General features: G+C 51.5%; 1 protein-coding gene across 1 annotated transcript in view; it reads left to right on the forward strand.

Moving 5' to 3' along the window:
- Nucleotides 1-21,521, forward strand: part of LOC142484023 (helicase SRCAP-like) — a 178,103-nt gene that overhangs the window by 17,903 nt on the left and 138,679 nt on the right. Inside the window, 4 exon segments of the mRNA XM_075583987.1 lie at nt 13,407-13,598; nt 15,444-15,644; nt 18,026-18,211; nt 18,894-19,034. Of these exon segments, the coding sequence (XP_075440102.1) occupies nt 13,515-13,598; nt 15,444-15,644; nt 18,026-18,211; nt 18,894-19,034 (612 nt within the window). The 5' untranslated portion in view covers nt 13,407-13,514.

Below are 21,521 nucleotides of genomic sequence, written 5' to 3' on the forward strand. Positions count from 1 at the left end.
GTAACTATGTAACATGTGTGAGTCTGTAACTATGTAACATGTAACGTGTTGAGGGCTTCTTTGCCCTCAAATCCCTTGTCCCTTTGAGGGACAGCTCGCTTCAGGTCCTGCCAAAACATTTCCATGGGGTTTAGGTCCGGTCTGTGACTATTCTAACACAGGGAATTTCTTCTGCAGCCGTTCTTTTGTAGATCTGCTTGTATGTTTAGGATCACTGTCCTGCTGCATGATCCGCTTCAGCTCACGGACGGAGGGCCTGACAGTCTCCTCTAGAATCCTCTGATACATTGCAGAATTCATGGTTGTGTCAATGATGGCAAGCCGTCCAGGTACTGAGGCAGCAAAGCAGCCCCAAACCATCACGCTCCCACCACCGCTTGAAGGTTGGATGAGGTTCTTCTGTTCGAACGCAGTTTTTGGTTTTCTCCAAGCATAACGTTTCTCTTTGATGCTAAAAAGTTCTACCTTTGACATGTCTGTCCAGAGAACATTGTTCCAGAAGTGTTGTGGATCCTCAGTGTGCTCTTTGGCGATCTTCAGACGGCAGCAATGTTCTTTTTAGAGAGCAGAGCTTTCCTCCTGGCTATCCTTCCATGAACACCGTTTTTGTTCAGTCTTTTTCTGATATAGAGGCATCTTACCTGGGTATATAACTCTATACAAATATATTCAGGGACAGTACAAGGAGCTTTCAAAAGAACTATTCCTCCCATGGGCAGTACAAAGGACTCGGGGGCATCCCTTAAGGTTGGAGGAAAGGAGATTTCACCAGCAACAAAGGAAAGGGTTCTTTACAGTAAGGGCAGTTACAGTGTGGGATTCATTACCCATGGAGACTGTGATGGCAGATACAATAGATATGTTCAAAAAACGGTTGGACATCTTTTTAGATGGGAAAGGTATACAGGGATATACCAAATAAGTATACATGGGAAGGATGTTGATCCAGGGATTAATCCGATTGCCAATTCTTGGAGTTAGGAAGGGATTTATTTTTCCCCTTATGAGATATCATTGGATGATAGGACTCTGGGGTTTTGTGTTTGCCTTTTTCTGGATCAATAAGTACGTATAGATATAGGATAAAGTATCTGTTGTCTACATTTAGCATAGGTTGAGCTTGATAGACGTATGTCTTTTTTCAACCTCATCTACTATCTACTAACTACTACTAACTATAAGTTGTCATGAACACCCACAGTAGCCAAGGCGAGAGTGGCCTGCAGGTCCTGGGGTGTTACTCTGGGGTTCTTTGTGGCTTCCTGGATTATTTGCCATTTGTGAGAGATTTGGTAGGACGGCTGCTCCTGGTTAGAGTGAGATTTTGGTAGGACGGCTGCTCCTGGTTAGAGTGAGATTTTGGTAGGACGGCTGCTCCTGGTTAGAGTGAGATTTTGGTAGGACGGCTGCTCCTGGTTAGGGTGAGATTTTGGTAGGACGGCTGCTCCTGGTTAGAGTGAGATTTTGGTAGGACGCTGCTCCTGGTTAGAGTGAGATTTTGGTAGGACGGCTGCTCCTGGTTAGGGTGAGATTTTGGTAGGACGGCTGCTCCTGGTTAGGGTGAGATTTTGGTAGGACGGCTGCTCCTGGTTAGAGTGAGATTTTGGTAGGACGGCTGCTCCTGGTTAGAGTGAGATTTTGGTAGGACGGCTGCTCCTGGTTAGAGTGAGATTTTGGTAGGACGCTGTTCCTGGTTAGAGTGAGATTTTGGTAGGACGGCTGCTCCTGGTTAGAGTGAGATTTTGGTAGGACGGCTGCTCCTGGTTAGGGTGAGATTTTGGTAGGACGGCTGCTCCTGGTTAGGGTGAGATTTTGGTAGGACGGCTGCTCCTGGTTAGGGTGAGATTTTGGTAGGACGGCTGCTCCTGGTTAGGGTGAGATTTTGGTAGGACGGCTGCTCCTGGTTAGAGTGAGATTTTGGTAGGACGGCTGCTCCTGGTTAGAGTGAGATTTTGGTAGGACGGCTGCTCCTGGTTAGGGTGAGATTTTGGTAGGACGGCTGCTCCTGGTTAGAGTGAGATTTTGGTAGGACGGCTGCTCCTGGTTAGAGTGAGATTTTGGTAGGACGGCTGCTCCTGGTTAGAGTGAGATTTTGGTAGGACGGCTGCTCCTGGTTAGAGTGAGATTTTGGTAGGACGGCTGCTCCTGGTTAGGGTGAGATTTTGGTAGGACGGCTGCTCCTGGTTAGAGTGAGATTTTGGTAGGACGGCTGCTCCTGGTTAGGGTGAGATTTTGGTAGGACGGCTGCTCCTGGTTAGGGTGAGATTTTGGTAGGACGGCTGCTCCTGGTTAGAGTGAGATTTTGGTAGGACGGCTGCTCCTGGTTAGAGTGAGATTTTGGTAGGACGGCTGCTCCTGGTTAGGGTGAGATTTTGGTAGGACGGCTGCTCCTGGTTAGAGTGAGATTTTGGTAGGACGGCTGCTCCTGGTTAGGGTGAGATTTTGGTAGGACGGCTGCTCCTGGTTAGAGTGAGATTTTGGTAGGACGGCTGCTGCTGGTTAGAGTGAGATTTTGGTAGGACGGCTGCTCCTGGTTAGAGTGAGATTTTGGTAGGACGGCTGCTCCTGGTTAGGGTGAGATTTTGGTAGGACGGCTGCTCCTGGTTAGGGTGAGATTTTGGTAGGACGGCTGCTCCTGGTTAGGGTGAGATTTTGGTAGGACGGCTGCTCCTGGTTAGAGTGAGATTTTGGTAGGACGCTGCTCCTGGTTAGGGTGAGATTTTGGTAGGACGGCTGCTCCTGGTTAGGGTGAGATTTTGGTAGGACGGCTGCTCCTGGTTAGGGTGAGATTTTGGTAGGACGGCTGCTCCTGGTTAGGGTGAGATTTTGGTAGGACGGCTGCTCCTGGTTAGGGTGAGATTTTGGTAGGACGGCTGCTCCTGGTTAGAGTGAGATTTTGGTAGGACGGCTGCTCCTGGTTAGAGTGAGATTTTGGTAGGACGGCTGCTCCTGGTTAGGGTGAGATTTTGGTAGGACGGCTGCTCCTGGTTAGAGTGAGATTTTGGTAGGACGGCTGCTCCTGGTTAGAGTGAGATTTTGGTAGGACGGCTGCTCCTGGTTAGGGTGAGATTTTGGTAGGACGGCTGCTCCTGGTTAGAGTGAGATTTTGGTAGGACGGCTGCTCCTGGTTAGGGTGAGATTTTGGTAGGACGGCTGCTCCTGGTTAGGGTGAGATTTTGGTAGGACGGCTGCTCCTGGTTAGGGTGAGATTTTGGTAGGACGGCTGCTCCTGGTTAGAGTGAGATTTTGGTAGGACGGCTGCTCCTGGTTAGGGTGAGATTTTGGTAGGACGGCTGCTCCTGGTTAGAGTGAGATTTTGGTAGGACGGCTGCTCCTGGTTAGAGTGAGATTTTGGTAGGACGGCTGCTCCTGGTTGGGGTTAGATTTGGTAGGACGCCTGCTCCTGGTTAGAGTGAGATTTTGGTAGGACGCCTGCTCCTGGTTAGAGTGACTGCTCTTGAACTTTCTCCATTTGTCTGACAGTGGATTGATGGAGCCCCAAATCCTTAGGCTGTGCTTATAGTGCCGGCGACGCAACAGTCGCTGGAAAATCAAATAGAGGTGACTTCCAGCGATCGCGACCAATCCGTCGCGCTTACTATAGGTGCACGCGACTGCGGCAATGCATTTGTTTTGCTGCGACGTCGCTGCCACTATAAGCGCAGCCTTAGAAATGGCTTTGTAACCCGTTCTAGACTGAGCATCAATTACTGCTTCCCTGAGGTCCTCCGAGAGTTTCTTTGTTCGTGGCATGACGTGTTTCCACACACGTGCATGGTGAAGACCGTTTATGATCTTTATAGGGTGGGGCCTCCCAAACCCACCCCTGAGCGTCTACCTAATTATTTCAACACCCAAGAATAATTATCTCCTTTTTATTTCGTTGATATAACCAGGGTTTCACTTACTTTTCATCATACCCCATCTCTTAATTATTCATTCTGTCTAATTCATATATAATTTTGTTTCGAGGACATGGAATTGGTTAAAATTAACCCTATTGGATATTTAATAAGAAAAGATTGGTTTTGATTCAAGAAGCTTATGGAAAAACGATGGAATTTCCGTTATCTTTGGGACTCACAAACTTTTTCCCTCGCCCCTGTACATGCACACCAGTGACTGGTCATATATATATATATGCGGACATGGAATGGCACTCGTATGAAGAAACCTCATGCCCCTATATTACACATTCAGCGTTTTCTGTCCTAAATCCCAAACCTTTTGCCAACGTCAAACGTGTCGAATGGTTTTTTTTTTTTACAATTTTGCTCAGTCTACGGGTGACCGGTTTAGATATGTATAGATAAAAGAACAGGTCAGGTCCGTGTCCCACCAGATATGTATAGATAAGGGAACAGGTCAGGACCGTGTCCCACCAGATATGTATAGATAAGAGAACAGGTCAGGACCGTGTCCCACCAGATATGTATAGATAAGAGAACAGGTCAGGACAGTGTCCCACCAGATATGCATAGATAAGGGAACAGGTCAGGACCGTGTCCCACTAGATATGTATAGATAAGGGAACAGGTCAGGACCGTGTCCCACCAGATATGTATAGATAAGAGAACAGGTCAGGACCGTGTCCCACCAGATATGTATAGATAAGAGAACAGGTCAGGACCGTGTCCCACCAGATATGTATAGATAAGAGAACAGGTCAGGACCGTGTCCCACCAGATATGTATAGATAAGAGAATAGGGTCAGGACCGTGTCCCACCAGATATGTATAGATAAGAGAACAGGTCAGGACCGTGTCCCACCAGATATGTATAGATAAGAGAACAGGTCAGGGCCGTGTCCCACCAGATATGTATAGATAAGAGAACAGGTCAGGACCGTGTCCCACCAGATATGTATAGATAAGGGAACAGGTCAGGACCGTGTCCCACCAGATATGTATAGATAAGAGAATAGGGTCAGGACCGTGTCCCACCAGATATGTATAGATAAGAGAATAGGGTCAGGACCGTGTCCCACCAGATATGTATAGATAAGAGAACAGGTCAGGACCGTGTCCCACCAGATATGTATAGATAAGAGAACAGGTCAGGACCGTGTCCCACCAGATATGTATAGATAAGAGAACAGGTCAGGACCGTGTCCCACCAGATATGTATAGATAAGAGAATAGGGTCAGGACCGTGTCCCACCAGATATGTATAGATAAGAGAATAGGGTCAGGACCGTGTCCCACCAGATATGTATAGATAAGAGAACAGGTCAGGACCGTGTCCCACCAGATATGTATAGATAAGAGAACAGGTCAGGACCGTGTCCCACCAGATATGTATAGATAAGAGAACAGGTCAGGACCGTGTCCCACCAGATATGTATAGATAAGAGAACAGGTCAGGACCGTGTCCCACCAGATATGTATAGATAAGAGAACAGGTCAGGACCGTGTCCCACCAGATATGTATAGATAAGAGAACAGGTCAGGGCCGTGTCCCACCAGATATGTATAGATAAGAGAACAGGTCAGGACCGTGTCCCACCAGATATGTAACACACACACTATGTAACATGTGTGAGAGTCTGTAACTATGTAACATGTGTGAGTCTGTAACTATGTAACATGTGTGAGTCTGTAACTATGTAACATGTGTGAGTCTGTAACTATGTAACATGTGTGAGTCTGTAACTATGTAACATGTGTGTGAGTCTGTAACTATGTAACATGTGTGAGTCTGTAACTATGTAACATGTGTGAGTCTGTAACTATGTAACGTGTGTGAGAGTCTGTAACTATGTAACGTGTGAGTCTGTAACTATGTAACATGTGTGAGTCTGTAACTATGTAACATGTGGGAGTCGGTAACTATGTAACATGTGTGAGTCTGTAACTATGTAACATGTGTGAGTCTGTAACTATGTAACATGTGTGAGAGTCTGTAACTATGTAACATGTGTGAGTCTGTAACTATGTAACATGTGTGAGTCTGTAACTATGTAACATGTGTGAGTCTGTAACTATGTAACATGTAACATGTGTTGAGGGCTTCTTTGCCCTCAAATCCCTTGTCCCTTTGAGGGACAGCTCGCTTCAGGTCCTGCCAAAACATTTCCATGGGGTTTAGGTCCGGACTGTGACTATTCTAACACAGGGAATTTCTTCTGCAGCCGTTCTTTTGTAGATCTGCTTGTATGTTTATGATCACTGTCCTGCTGCATGATCCGCTTCAGCTCACGGACGGAGGGCCTGACAGTCTCCTCTAGAATCCTCTGATACATTGCAGAATTCATGGTTGTGTCAATGATGGCAAGCCGTCCAGGTACTGAGGCAGCAAAGCAGCCCCAAACCATCACGCTCCCACCACCGCTTGAAGGTTGGATGAGGTTCTTCTGTTCGAACGCAGTTTTTGGTTTTCTCCAAGCATAACGTTTCTCTTTGATGCTAAAAAGTTCTACCTTTGACATGTCTGTCCAGAGAACATTGTTCCAGAAGTGTTGTGGATCCTCAGTGTGCTCTTTGGCGATCTTCAGACGGCAGCAATGTTCTTTTTAGAGAGCAGAGCTTTCCTCCTGGCTATCCTTCCATGAACACCGTTTTTGTTCAGTCTTTTTCTGATATAGAGGCATCTTACCTGGGTATATAACTCTATACAAATATATTCAGGGACAGTACAAGGAGCTTTCAAAAGAACTATTCCTCCCATGGGCAGTACAAAGGACTCGGGGGCATCCCTTAAGGTTGGAGGAAAGGAGATTTCACCAGCAACAAAGGAAAGGGTTCTTTACAGTAAGGGCAGTTACAGTGTGGGATTCATTACCCATGGAGACTGTGATGGCAGATACAATAGATATGTTCAAAAAACGGTTGGACATCTTTTTAGATGGGAAAGGTATACAGGGATATACCAAATAAGTATACATGGGAAGGATGTTGATCCAGGGATTAATCCGATTGCCAATTCTTGGAGTTAGGAAGGGATTTATTTTTCCCCTTATGAGATATCATTGGATGATAGGACTCTGGGGTTTTGTGTTTGCCTTTTTCTGGATCAATAAGTACGTATAGATATAGGATAAAGTATCTGTTGTCTACATTTAGCATAGGTTGAGCTTGATAGACGTATGTCTTTTTTCAACCTCATCTACTATCTACTAACTACTACTAACTATAAGTTGTCATGAACACCCACAGTAGCCAAGGCGAGAGTGGCCTGCAGGTCCTGGGGTGTTACTCTGGGGTTCTTTGTGGCTTCCTGGATTATTTGCCATTTGTGAGAGATTTGGTAGGACGGCTGCTCCTGGTTAGAGTGAGATTTTGGTAGGACGGCTGCTCCTGGTTAGAGTGAGATTTTGGTAGGACGGCTGCTCCTGGTTAGAGTGAGATTTTGGTAGGACGGCTGCTCCTGGTTAGGGTGAGATTTTGGTAGGACGGCTGCTCCTGGTTAGGGTGAGATTTTGGTAGGACGGCTGCTCCTGGTTAGGGTGAGATTTTGGTAGGACGGCTGCTCCTGGTTAGGGTGAGATTTTGGTAGGACGCTGCTCCTGGTTAGAGTGAGATTTTGGTAGGACGGCTGCTCCTGGTTAGAGTGAGATTTTGGTAGGACGGCTGCTCCTGGTTAGGGTGAGATTTTGGTAGGACGGCTGCTCCTGGTTAGGGTGAGATTTTGGTAGGACGGCTGCTCCTGGTTAGGGTGAGATTTTGGTAGGACGGCTGCTCCTGGTTAGGGTGAGATTTTGGTAGGACGGCTGCTCCTGGTTAGGGTGAGATTTTGGTAGGACGGCTGCTCCTGGTTAGAGTGAGATTTTGGTAGGACGGCTGCTCCTGGTTAGAGTGAGATTTTGGTAGGACGGCTGCTCCTGGTTAGGGTGAGATTTTGGTAGGACGGCTGCTCCTGGTTAGAGTGAGATTTTGGTAGGACGGCTGCTCCTGGTTAGAGTGAGATTTTGGTACGACGGCTGCTCCTGGTTAGGGTGAGATTTTGGTAGGACGGCTGCTCCTGGTTAGGGTGAGATTTTGGTAGGACGGCTGCTCCTGGTTAGAGTGAGATTTTGGTAGGACGGCTGCTCCTGGTTAGGGTGAGATTTTGGTAGGACGGCTGCTCCTGGTTAGAGTGAGATTTTGGTAGGACGGCTGCTCCTGGTTAGGGTGAGATTTTGGTAGGACGGCTGCTCCTGGTTAGGGTGAGATTTTGGTAGGACGGCTGCTCCTGGTTAGAGTGAGATTTTGGTAGGACGGCTGCTCCTGGTTAGAGTGAGATTTTGGTAGGACGGCTGCTCCTGGTTAGAGTGAGATTTTGGTAGGACGGCTGCTCCTGGTTAGAGTGAGATTTTGGTAGGACGGCTGCTCCTGGTTAGAGTGAGATTTTGGTAGGACGGCTGCTCCTGGTTAGAGTGAGATTTTGGTAGGACGCCTGCTCCTGGTTAGAGTGACTGCTCTTGAACTTTCTCCATTTGTCTGACAGTGGATTGATGGAGCCCCAAATCCTTAGGCTGTGCTTATAGTGCCGGCGACGCAACAGTCGCTGGAAAATCAAATAGAGGTGACTTCCAGCGATCGCGACCAATCCGTCGCGCTTACTATAGGTGCACGCGACTGCGGCAATGCATTTGTTTTGCTGCGACGTCGCTGCCACTATAAGCGCAGCCTTAGAAATGGCTTTGTAACCCGTTCTAGACTGAGCATCAATTACTGCTTCCCTGAGGTCCTCCGAGAGTTTCTTTGTTCGTGGCATGACGTGTTTCCACACACGTGCATGGTGAAGACCGTTTATGATCTTTATAGGGTGGGGCCTCCCAAACCCACCCCTGAGCGTCTACCTAATTATTTCAACACCCAAGAATAATTATCTCCTTTTTATTTCGTTGATATAACCAGGGTTTCACTTACTTTTCATCATACCCCATCTCTTAATTATTCATTCTGTCTAATTCATATATAATTTTGTTTCGAGGACATGGAATTGGTTAAAATTAACCCTATTGGATATTTAATAAGAAAAGATTGGTTTTGATTCAAGAAGCTTATGGAAAAACGATGGAATTTCCGTTATCTTTGGGACTCACAAACTTTTTCCCTCGCCCCTGTACATGCACACCAGTGACTGGTCATATATATATATGCGGACATGGAATGGCACTCGTATGAAGAAACCTCATGCCCCTATATTACACATTCAGCGTTTTCTGTCCTAAATCCCAAACCTTTTGCCAACGTCAAACGTGTCGAATGGTTTTTTTTTTACAATTTTGCTCAGTCTACGGGTGACCGGTTTAGATATGTATAGATAAGAGAACAGGTCAGGTCCGTGTCCCACCAGATATGTATAGATAAGGGAACAGGTCAGGTCCGTGTCCCACCAGATATGTATAGATAAGGGAACAGGTCAGGACCGTGTCCCACCAGATATGTATAGATAAGAGAACAGGTCAGGACCGTGTCCCACCAGATATGTATAGATAAGAGAACAGGTCAGGACCGTGTCCCACCAGATATGCATAGATAAGGGAACAGGTCAGGACCGTGTCCCACCAGATATGTATAGATAAGAGAACAGGTCAGGACCGTGTCCCACCAGATATGTATAGATAAGAGAACAGGTCAGGACCGTGTCCCACCAGATATGTATAGATAAGGGAACAGGTCAGGACCGTGTCCCACCAGATATGTATAGATAAGAGAACGGGTCAGGACCGTGTCCCACCAGATATGTATAGATAAGAGAACGGGTCAGGACCGTGTCCCACCAGATATGTATAGATAAGAGAACGGGTCAGGGCCGTGTCCCACCAGATATGTATAGATAAGAGAATTAGGTCAGGACCGTGTCCCACCAGATATGTATAGATAAGAGAACAGGTCAGGACCGTGTCCCACCAGATATGTATAGATAAGAGAACAGGTCAGGACCGTGTCCCACCAGATATGTATAGATAAGAGAACAGGTCAGGACCGTGTCCCACCAGATATGTATAGATAAGAGAACAGGTCAGGACCGTGTCCCACCAGATATGTATAGATAAGAGAATAGGGTCAGGACCGTGTCCCACCAGATATGTATAGATAAGAGAACAGGTCAGGACCGTGTCCCACCAGATATGTATAGATAAGAGAACAGGTCAGGGCCGTGTCCCACCAGATATGTATAGATAAGAGAACAGGTCAGGACCGTGTCCCACCAGATATGTATAGATAAGAGAATAGGGTCAGGACCGTGTCCCACCAGATATGTATAGATAAGAGAACAGGTCAGGACCGTGTCCCACCAGATATGTATAGATAAGAGAACAGGTCAGGGCCGTGTCCCACCAGATATGTATAGATAAGAGAACAGGTCAGGACCGTGTCCCACCAGATATGTATAGATAAGGGAACAGGTCAGGACCGTGTCCCACCAGATATGTATAGATAAGAGAATAGGGTCAGGACCGTGTCCCACCAGATATGTATAGATAAGAGAATAGGGTCAGGACCGTGTCCCACCAGATATGTATAGATAAGAGAACAGGTCAGGACCGTGTCCCACCAGATATGTATAGATAAGAGAACAGGTCAGGACCGTGTCCCACCAGATATGTATAGATAAGAGAACAGGTCAGGACCGTGTCCCACCAGATATGTATAGATAAGAGAATAGGGTCAGGACCGTGTCCCACCAGATATGTATAGATAAGAGAATAGGGTCAGGACCGTGTCCCACCAGATATGTATAGATAAGAGAACAGGTCAGGACCGTGTCCCACCAGATATGTATAGATAAGAGAACAGGTCAGGACCGTGTCCCACCAGATATGTATAGATAAGAGAACAGGTCAGGACCGTGTCCCACCAGATATGTATAAATAAGAGAACAGGTCAGGACCGTGTCCCACCAGATATGTATAGATAAGGGAACAGGTCAGGACCGTGTCCCACCAGATATGTATAGATAAGAGAACAGGTCAGGACCGTGTCCCACTAGATATGTATAGATAAGAGAACAGGTCAGGACCGTGTCCCACCAGATATGTATAGATAAGGGAACAGGTCAGGACCGTGTCCCACCAGATATGTATAGATAAGAGAACAGGTCAGGACCGTGTCCCACCAGATATGTATAGATAAGGGAACAGGTCAGGACCGTGTCCCACCAGATATGTATAGATAAGAGAACGGGTCAGGACCGTGTCCCACCAGATATGTATAGATAAGAGAACGGGTCAGGGCCGTGTCCCACCAGATATGTATAGATAAGAGAACGGGTCAGGGCCGTGTCCCACCAGATATGTATAGATAAGAGAACGGGTCAGGGCCGTGTCCCACCAGATATGTATAGATAAGAGAACGGGTCAGGGCCGTGTCCCACCAGATATGTATAGATAAGGGAACAGGTCAGGACCGTGTCCCACCAGATATGTATAGATAAGGGAACAGGTCAGGACCGTGTCCCACCAGATATGTATAGATAAGAGAACGGGTCAGGGCCGTGTCCCACCAGATATGTATAGATAAGGGAACAGGTCAGGACCGTGTCCCACCAGATATGTATAGATAAGGGAACAGGTCAGGACCGTGTCCCACCAGATATGTATAGATAAGAGAACAGGTCAGGACCGTGTCCCACCAGATATGTATAGATAAGGGAACAGGTCAGGACCGTGTCCCACCAGATATGTATAGATAAGAGAACAGGTCAGGACCGTGTCCCACCAGATATGTATAGATAAGAGAACGGGTCAGGACCGTGTCCCACCAGATATGTATAGATAAGAGAACGGGTCAGGGCCGTGTCCCACCAGATATGTATAGATAAGAGAACGGGTCAGGACCGTGTCCCACCAGATATATATAGATAAGAGAACAGGTCAGGACCGTGTCCCACCAGATATGTATAGATAAGAGAACAGGTCAGGGCCGTGTCCCACCAGATATGAGAATGGGGTTATCTGTCCAATTCAGTAAAATACATTTTAGAGACCGTGGTATAAGGATATGAAAGCCGGCATTCATGGTATGGGAAAATTCACCTTGATGTAGTTTTGTAGTTCTTCTCATGTCTGGGCAGGATGTCCTTATCTTGTGTAAGAGCCCAAGTGTACTAATGGCAGTGACAGGGTTAAGGGGTCGCATCTGGTTGATGCTTTTTGACCCAATCGAACTCCTATAACTCTTTCGTTGGTTTGTAATGATGAGCGGAGACTTGTGAGTGGCTGTTGCTTTCCCCGGGCTCCTGCGTTTCATCCCCGGCCTGCTGCTGCTGCTGCGTTTCATCCCCGGCCTGCTGCTGCGTCTTTCCCCGGGCTCCTGCGTTTCATCCCCGGCCTGCTGCTGCGTCTTTCCCCGGGCTCCTGCGTTTCATCCCCGGCCTGCTGCTGCTGCTGCGTTTCATCCCCGGCCTGCTGCTGCGTCTTTCCCCGGGCTCCTGCGTTTCATCCCCGGCCTGCTGCTGCTGCGTTTCATCCCCGGCCTGCTGCTGCGTCTTTCCCCGGGCTCCTGCGTTTCATCCCCGGCCTGCTGCTGCTGCGTTTCATCCCCGGCCTGCTGCTGCTGCTGTGTTTCCCCGGCCTGCTGCTGCTGCTGTGTTTCCCCGGCCTGCTGCTGCTGTTGCTGTGTTTCCCCGGCCTGCTGCTGCTGCTGCTGCTGTGTTTCCCTGGCCTGCTGCTGCTGCTGCTGCTGCTGCTGCTGCTGCTGCTGCGTTTCCCCGGCCTGCTGCTGCTGCTGTGTTTCCCCGGCCTGCTGCTGCTGCTGCTGCGTTTCCCCGGCCTGCTGCTGCTGCTGCGTTTCCCCGGCCTGCTGCTGCTGCTGCTGTGTTTCCCCGGCCTGCTGCTGCTGCTGCTGCTGCTGCTGCTGCTGCTTTCCCCGGCCTGCTGCTGCTGCTGCTGCTGCTGCTGCGTTTCCCCGGCCTGCTGCTGCTGCTGCTGCTGCTGCTGCTGCTGCTGCTGCGTTTCCCCGGCCTGCTGCTGCTGCTGTGTTTCCCCGGCCTGCTGCTGCTGCTGCTGCTGCTGCTGCGTTTCCCCGGCCTGCTGCTGCTGCTGCTGCTGCGTTTCCCCGGCCTGCTGCTGCTGCTGCTGCTGCTGCGTCTCATCCCCGGCCTGCTGCTGCTGTTGCTGCTGCTGCTGCGTTTCATCCCAGCCTGCTGCTGCTGCTGTGTTTCCCCGGCCTGCTGCTGCTGCTGCTGCTGTGTTTCCCCGGCCTGCTGCTGCTGCTGCTGTGTTTCCCCGGCCTGCTGCTGCTGCTGCGTTTGTGTGTTTAGCGCGGTAACACTGAAGAAGCCAGTTATGCTATTACATGTTTATTTGAACATGCAGTCCCTCTGAGCCTCCGTGAAATCATTCCAGGGACTTGTTTAAGGGGTCAAGTCTGGTTAATTGATGACGGAGCGGCTGTTCCTGTCGGATGTTCTGGGGTTGCACCAGCGAACAATGGCCACACACTCTGCCTGTCACTCATGTGTCCCTCTGTCCACAGCAAAGGCCGACAGACTGCGAGGTGTCCAGTGCTCTGGACAGTGGTTTGGACGACCTGGATCAGAATGAGGCAGTATCCCAGCATGCACTGCAGCAGGACGGCAGCCCCATGGCCTCACAGGAGCACAGAGAGAGAGAGGAATCAGCTGGACGTGTCGCTATGCAGCCCAGTCCTGCCCGGCAACAGCTGCAGGTACACCAGAGGTGGGAGAGGGGGTCAGGGGTACATACCTTGTGGTGTCTGTCCTTCCACTCGAAGTGCAGATATTGTCTTCAAAAAGCCATGAAATCCTGCTCCTATCAGTGTAAAATGAGTGTGCGCTCACGTGGCTGCAGTGTGTGTGTGTGTGTGTGCATATCTCGGATAGTATAAAGTGAGTGTGCGCTCACGTGGCTGCAGTGTGTATGCATATCTCGGATAGTATAAAGTGAGTGTGCGCTCACTTGGCTGCAGTGTGTGTTGGAAATATCTCGGATAGTATAAAGTGAGTGTGCGCTCACGTGGCTGCAGTGGGCATATCTCGGATAGTATAAAGTGAGTGTGCGCTCACGTGGCTGCAGAGTGTGTATATCTCGGATAGTATAAAGTGAGTGTGCGCTCACGTGGCTGCAGTGTGTGTATATCTCGGATAGTATAAAGTGAGTGTGCGCTCACGTGGCTGCAGTGTGTGCATATCTCGGATAGTATAAAGTGAGTGTGCGCTCACGTGGCTGCAGTGTGCATATCTCGGCTAGTATAAAGTGAGTGTGCGCTCACGTGGCTGCAGTGTGTGTATATCACGGATAGTATAAAGTGAGTGTGCGCTCACGTGGCTGCAGTGTGTGTATATCTCGGTTAGTATAAAGTGAGTGCGCTCACGTGGCTGCAGTGTGCATATCTCGGATAGTATAAAGTGAGTGTGCGCTCACGTGGCTGCAGTGTGTGTATATCTCGGATAGTATAAAGTGAGTGCGCTCACAAGGCTGCAGTGTGCATATCTCGGATAGTATAAAGTGAGTGTGCGCTCACGTGGCTGCAGTGTATGTATATCTCGGATAGTATAAAGTGAGTGTGCGCTCACGTGGCTGCAGTGTGTGAATATCTCGGATAGTATAAAGTGAGTGCGCTCACAAGGCTGCAGTGTGCATATCTCGGATAGTATAAAGTGAGTGTGCGCTCACGTGGCTGCAGTGTGTGTATATCTCGGATAGTATAAAGTGAGTGCGCTCACAAGGCTGCAGTGTGCATATCTCGGATAGTATAAAGTGAGTGTGCGCTCACGTGGCTGCAGTGTATGTATATCTCGGATAGTATAAAGTGAGTGTGCGCTCACGTGGCTGCAGTGTGTGAATATCTCGGATAGACCCATCGCTCGCCGCCTCCTACCGACCCGTGTGCGCACGTCCCATCCACTGACTGTTACAGCAAAGTACAGGTGGCTTACTACTGCAACTCATGGACTCCCTCCCCCCCATCTCTCCCTCCTCTCTCCCTCTCCCCCTTCCTCCACTCTCTCCCTCCTTCCCCTTCCTCCACTCTCTCCCTCCTTCCCCTTCCTCCACTCTCTCCCCCTTCCTCCACTCTCTCCCCCCTCCCTCCTTCTCCCCCCCCCCATCTCTCTCCCTCTCCCCACCCCTTCCTCCACTCTCTCCCACCCCCCCTTCCTCCAATCTCTCCCTCCCCCCTTCCTCCACTCTCTCCCTCCCCCTTCCTCCACTCTCTCCCACCCCCCCTTCCTCCACTCTCTCCCACCCCCCCTTCCTCCAATCTCTTCCTCCACTCTCTCCCTCCCCCCTTCCTCCACTCTCTCCCACCCCCCCCTTCCTCCAATCTCTCCCTCCCCCCTTCCTCCACTCCCTCCCCACTCTCTCCTCCCCCCCCTTCCTCCACTCTCTCCCTCCCCCCTTCCTCCACTCTCTCCCACCCCCCCTTACTCCACTCTCTCCCTCCCCCTTCCTCCACTCTCTCCCTCCCCCCTTCCTCCACTCCCTCCCCACTCTCTCCCTCCCCTCTCTTCCTCCCCCCCCCCCTTCTCTCTCTCCCTCCGTACACCCAAAGGGCTCTGACAGAATGACCGGCAGTAACCCTGTGTCCCCTGGCTCCAGCGGGGAGCTGTCCCCCTTTGACCTCTCTGGAGAGATGGGGGACACGGCTCCTGGCTCCCCCATGTACGATCTGATGGACGGCTCAGAGCAGCAGGATGCCCCCGGTGGGCAGAAATGGGACAGCCACTCTGAGATAGCTGAGCAAGCCAAACATGTGAGTGATGGGGTGACGGCATGCGCCGTGGGGGGTGGCGGCACGCTCTCGCGGTGTGGGGCGGCACGCTCTCGCGGTGTGTGGGGCGGCACGCTCTCGCGGTGTGTGGGGCGGCACGCTCTCGCGGTGTGTGGGGCGGCACGCTCTCGCGGTGTGTGGGATTGCAGCACGCTCTCGCGGTGTGTGGGATTGCAGCACGCTCTCGCGGTGTGTGGGATTGCAGCACGCTCTCGCGGTGTGTGGGGCGGCACGCTCTCGCAGTGTGTGGGGCGGCAGCACGCTCTCGCGGTGTGTGGGGCGGCAGCACGCTCTCGCGGTGTGTGGGGCGGCAGCACGCTCTCGCGGTGTGTGGGGCGGCAGCACGCTCTCGCGGTGTGTGGGGCGGCAGCACGCTCTCGCGGTGTGTGGGGCGGCAGCACGCTCTCGCGGTGTGTGGGGCGGCAGCACGCTCTCGCGGTGTGTGGGGCGGCAGCACGCTCTCGCGGTGTGTGGGGCGGCAGCACGCTCTCGCGGTGTGTGGGGCGGCAGCACGCTCTCGCGGTGTGTGGGGCGGCAGCACGCTCTCGCGGTGTGTGGGGCGGCAGCACGCTCTCGCGGTGTGTGGGGCGGCAGCACGCTCTCGCGGTGTGTGGGGCGGCAGCACGCTCTCGCGGTGTGTGGGGCGGCAGCACGCTCTCGCGGTGTGTGGGGCGGCAGCACGCTCTCGCGGTGTGTGGGGCGGCGGCACGCTCTCGCGGTGTGTGGGGCGGCGGCACGCTCTCGCGGTGTGTGGGGTGGCGGCACGCTCTCGCGGTGTGTGGGATTGCAGCACGCTCTCGCGGTGTGTGGGATTGCAGCACGCTCTCGCGGTGTGTGGGATTGCAGCACGCTCTCGCGGTGTGTGGGACGGCACGCTCTCGCGGTGTGTGGGACGGCACGCTCTCGCGGTGTGTGGGACGGCACGCTCTCGCGGTGTGTGGGACGGCACGCTCTCGCGGTGTGTGGGACGGCACGCTCTCGCGGTGTGTGGGACGGCACGCTCTCGCGGTGTGTGGGACGGCACGCTCTCGCGGTGTGTGGGACGGCACGCTCTCGCGGTGTGTGGGACGGCACGCTCTCGCGGTGTGTGGGGCGGCAGCACGCTCTCGCGGTGTGTGGGGCGGCAGCACGCTCTCGCGGTGTGTGGGGCGGCAGCACGCTCTCGCGGTGTGTGGGGCGGCAGCACGCTCTCGCGGTGTGTGGGGCGGCAGCACGCTCTCGCGGTGTGTGGGGCGGCAGCACGCTCTCGCGGTGTGTGGGGCGGCAGCACGCTCTCGCGGTGTGTGGGGCGGCAGCACGCTCTCGCGGTGTGTGGGACGGCAGCACGCTCTCGCGGTGTGTGGGACGGCACGCTCTCGCGGTGTGTGGGACGGCACGCTCTCGCGGTGTGTGGGGCGGCACGCTCTCGCGGTGTGTGGGATTGCGGCACGCTCTCGCGGTGTGTGGGATTGCGGCACGCTCTCGCGGTGTGTGGGATTGCGGCACGCTCTCGCGGTGTGTGGGATTGCGGCACGCTCTCGCGGTGTGTGGGATTGCGGCACGCTCTCGCGGTGTGTGGGATTGCGGCACGCTCTCGCGGTGTGTGGGATTGCGGCACGCTCTCGCGGTGTGTGGGGCGGCACGCTCTCGCGGTGTGTGGGGCGGCACGCTCTCGCGGTGTGTGGGGCGGCACGCTCTCGCGGTGTGTGGGGCGGCACGCTCTCGCGGTGTGTGGGACGGCGGCACGCTCTCGCGGTGTGTGGGACGGCGGCACGCTCTCGCGGTGTGTGGGACGGCGGCACGCTCTCGCGGTGTGTGGGACGGCGGCACGCTCTCGCGGTGTGTGGGACGGCGGCACGCTCTCGCGGTGTGTGGGGCGGCACGCTCTCGCGTGTGTGGGATGGAAGCACGCTCTCGCGGTGTGTGGGATGGCAGCACGCTCTCGCGGTGTGTGGGGCGGCACGCTCTCGCGGTGTGTGGGGCGGCACGCTCTCGCGGTGTGTGGGGCGGCACGCTCTCGCGGTGTGTGGGGCGGCACGCTCTCGCGGTGTGTGGGGCGGCACGCTCTCGCGGTGTGTGGGGCGGCACGCTCTCGCGGTGTGTGGGGCGGCACGCTCTCGCGGTGTGTGGGGCGGCAGCACGCTCTCGCGGTGTGTGGGACGGCAGCACGCTCTCGCGGTGTGTGTGGGGGGTAGCGGCACGCTCTGGCTGTGTGTGTGTGCGGCTGCACGCTCTGGCGGTTTTTGAGGGGGCTGGCGACACGCTCTGGCGGTGTGTGTGGGGGGGGGGCTGGCGACACGTTCTGGCGGTGTGTGTGGGGGGGGGTCTGGCGACACGCTCTGGCGGCGCGAGGTCTGATCTATCCCCCGCGGTGTCTCCCTCAGGAGGCAGAGATAGAGAACCGCGTGGCGGAGCTGCGGAAGGAGGGGTTCTGGACCCCGCGCCGTCTCTGCAAGGTGCCGGAGCCGAGCCGTCCCAAGGTGCAATGGGACTACCTGTGTGAGGAGATGCAGTGGCTCTCCGCAGACTTTGGGCAGGAACGACGATGGAAGAGAGGGGTGGCCAGAAAGGTGAGCATCATACGGCCGTGCTCCTGCCTCGGGATGCGGGGGCGCAGCTTCTAGAGAGGGTGGCGTGGCACCATTATAACAGGTCCCTGCCTTGTTCTGTAGGTTGGGATTTGGTAGCTGGTGCTGACAGAATATTCTCTTCAGTAAAACACACAGTAATCCTGTGCTGCTGTGTTACACAGAGAGAGACACCCCCCCTCCTACCTGTGCGGGCCCCCCCCCCCCATCTACCTGTGTGGGCCCCCATCTACCTGTGCGGGACCCCCCCATCTACCTGTGCGCGACCCCTCCCCCCCCATCTACCTGTGCGGGACACCCCTCCCCCCCATCTACCTAGGCGGGACACCCCTCCCCCCCATCTACCCGTGCGGGACACCCCCCATCTTACCTGTGCGGGACACCCCCCCCCCCCCCATCTACCTGTGCGGGACACCCCCCCCCCCATCTACCTGTGCGGGACACCCCCCCATCTACCAGTGCGGGACACCCCCCCCCATCTACCTGTGCGGGACCCCCCCATCTACCTGTGCGGGACCCCCCCATCTACCTGTGTGGGACCCCCCCCGTCTACCTGTGCAGGACAAACCTCCCCCCCCCCCCACTACCTGTACGAGTCCCCCTCCCCCCCCCCCTGTACTGGACCCCCGCTTATTCCCGGACGCGGCGCTGCCCCCGGTTACAGGTGGTGCGGATGGTTGTGCGTCACCACGATGAGCTGAAACAGAAGGAGGAGAGAGCGCGGAGGGAGGAGCAAGCCAAGCTCCGGCGGATCGCGTCCTCCATCGCAAAGGAAGTGCGCCAATTCTGGGGCAACGTGGAGAAGGTGAGGTCTCATTCTGTGGGGGGGGGGGTCTCATTCTGTGGGGGGGGGTCTCATTCTGTGGGGGGGAGGTCTCATTCTGTGGGGGGTGGGGGAGGTCTCATTCTGTGGGGGGGAGGTCTCATTCTGTGGGGGGAGGTCTCATTCTGTGGGGGGGGGAGGTCTCATTCTGTGGGGGGAGGTCTCATTCTGTGGGGGGGGGGGTCTCATTCTGTGGGGGGGGAGGTCTCATTCTGTGGGGGGGAGGTCTCATTCTGTGGGGGGGAGGTCTCATTCTGTGGGGGGAGGGTCTCATTCTGTGGGGGGACGGTCGGTCTCATTCTGTGGGGGGGGGGGGGGTCTCATTCTGTGGGGGGGGAGGTCTCATTCTGTGGGGGGGAGGTCTCATTTCTGATTTTATGCTTACTCGTTTATATTGTACGTTTTGTGAAGTACTGAGTATACTTTTGACACTATTCAAATACGGAAATACATATTAAATATTATTGTATTGTTAATAAAACAATTATAACAAATAGAATTAAAAACATAGAACAAACAGAATTGAAATGTGTTTGCTGGTTTCTGCGTAGAGGTAATTTGGATTCTGCCTGTGGGGATTATAACCCCTTCTTGTAATAATTCCTACATAATAGGGGCTATGCCATCTAAAGCATTTCTGCTGAGTGGGTATTGGCCAATTCTGGGGAGGGCAGCGTTGGGAAATAATTTAACCCGTACTGGTGCAGCAGACCAGTACTGTTGCTGGGAGATGCCCATAAACTGAGGTATTTATCCTAAAATGGATACAAAAAACAGAAAGCACAATAAATAAGCATAATTTCACACTTCTCTGATACAGAGCAAAATGAACTTTACAAAAAATAAGATAAAAACCCAAAACAGACCTGTTTGATCCTGCAAACTCAGTCCAAAAATAAATAAATTACAGAATCATTCTCTTTCCCCTTATTATAACTAAGCTGTTTTTAAACATATATTTTTTTTTTCTCTCTCAGCTTCTAGTTAACTTTTCATGCCTGGAACGTGGTCTTTGTACATTCCTTAAGCTGGAGGAGGGGGGCCAGCCCGCTTGGCTGCTTTTAACCTTCCCTCTTTTAAATAACTGCTGTTCAAAAATCAGACGAGCAGTGTATTTAAGTGTATTTAAGAAAACAAACCGTTAGTTTCCTAATATAAGTTTGAACAGAGAAACCTTGATAACTAAAAAACATAAACAAAAATCATCTCTGCAACCCTTCTTATAAAAACATAAATCTTATTGTTTTATTTACTACTAATTCCTTATCTTTCTTACACGCGCACACGCACACGCACACGCACACGCACACGCGCGCGTTCTCTGAGTTTATCTTCCATCAACATTCATTCTACTTTCTACGGGCAATTAACAAAACTCTATTTACTCCTGTGGGCCAGTGTAAAACTCAATAAAGCTTCCTTACTCCATAAGTTCAGACTTTCTTTTGTTTAATATTATTATTATTACAACAATAAAAAATAAACCTTTACTTTTTAAAACTTTGCATTCTAGATATACCTCGCTTCAGTCCTGACTCCTCTAAATCAGCACATAAAAAACTTTAGTTAAAACTTCCTTATATCCTACTTCATATTTTATTTGTATCAATAGATCATTTAAATATTGTAACACAGTTTCTCCCACGCCCAGGAACAACAAAAATGTGCTACAGTAAAAAATACAAATTCATACTTGAATCAGGGTGTAAAGAAATCTTTTACAACTGCCAATTTTTACATTTTCTTTTGAAACATTACACTAACAAACTTTAACATACAATGCTTCCTAGGTTTATTTTAAATGCTACTGTCATGCCTTGTAAATGGCAGCAGGCTTAATACACTTTGACAAAAGGGTTAAACTTAAATGACCCTTTTCACAAGAGATATATAAGTATTGCACTGTGTATTTTTGTCATATTGGAAGTAGCTTTTTGCATTTTAGTTTTTTTTTTTTTTGGTATAGGTTTTTATTTTAACCCTTATTATTATTTCATTCAAAATCATTATGATCTGTTATTTGTATTTGTTATTTTTTATGATTAGTACTACACGTGACAATGTGAAGCGCTATGTACACTAATGGTGCTATATGAATAAAGACATACATACATACATACATACAATAACTATCAGAGTGACACACAAACACTTCACTCCATGACATGTATATCATTATGCCCTCAAACTAGTTACTATGAGCTTTCTAAGACAAACACAAACAAAAAAACATTTAAAGAGGATGTCCCCTTGTTCTTTTTCCGTGCAGTATTAATACATTTATTCCTTAGAAACTACTTTAACATTCTTAAATTCAAGCCATTTCTTCCTAGGTTAATAATTAACTTCCATGTCTCACAGACATGCAACTCCTGTTCCTCACAGACATGCAACTCCTGTGACCTTTCAGTGGAAGGGGGATGAGGGAAGGGGGATGAGGGAAGGGGGATGAGGAAAAGGGGGATGAGG

This window comes from Ascaphus truei, unplaced genomic scaffold (genome assembly GCF_040206685.1).
Source record: "Ascaphus truei isolate aAscTru1 unplaced genomic scaffold, aAscTru1.hap1 HAP1_SCAFFOLD_427, whole genome shotgun sequence".
In the NCBI taxonomy this organism is placed as follows: Eukaryota; Metazoa; Chordata; class Amphibia; order Anura; family Ascaphidae; genus Ascaphus; species Ascaphus truei.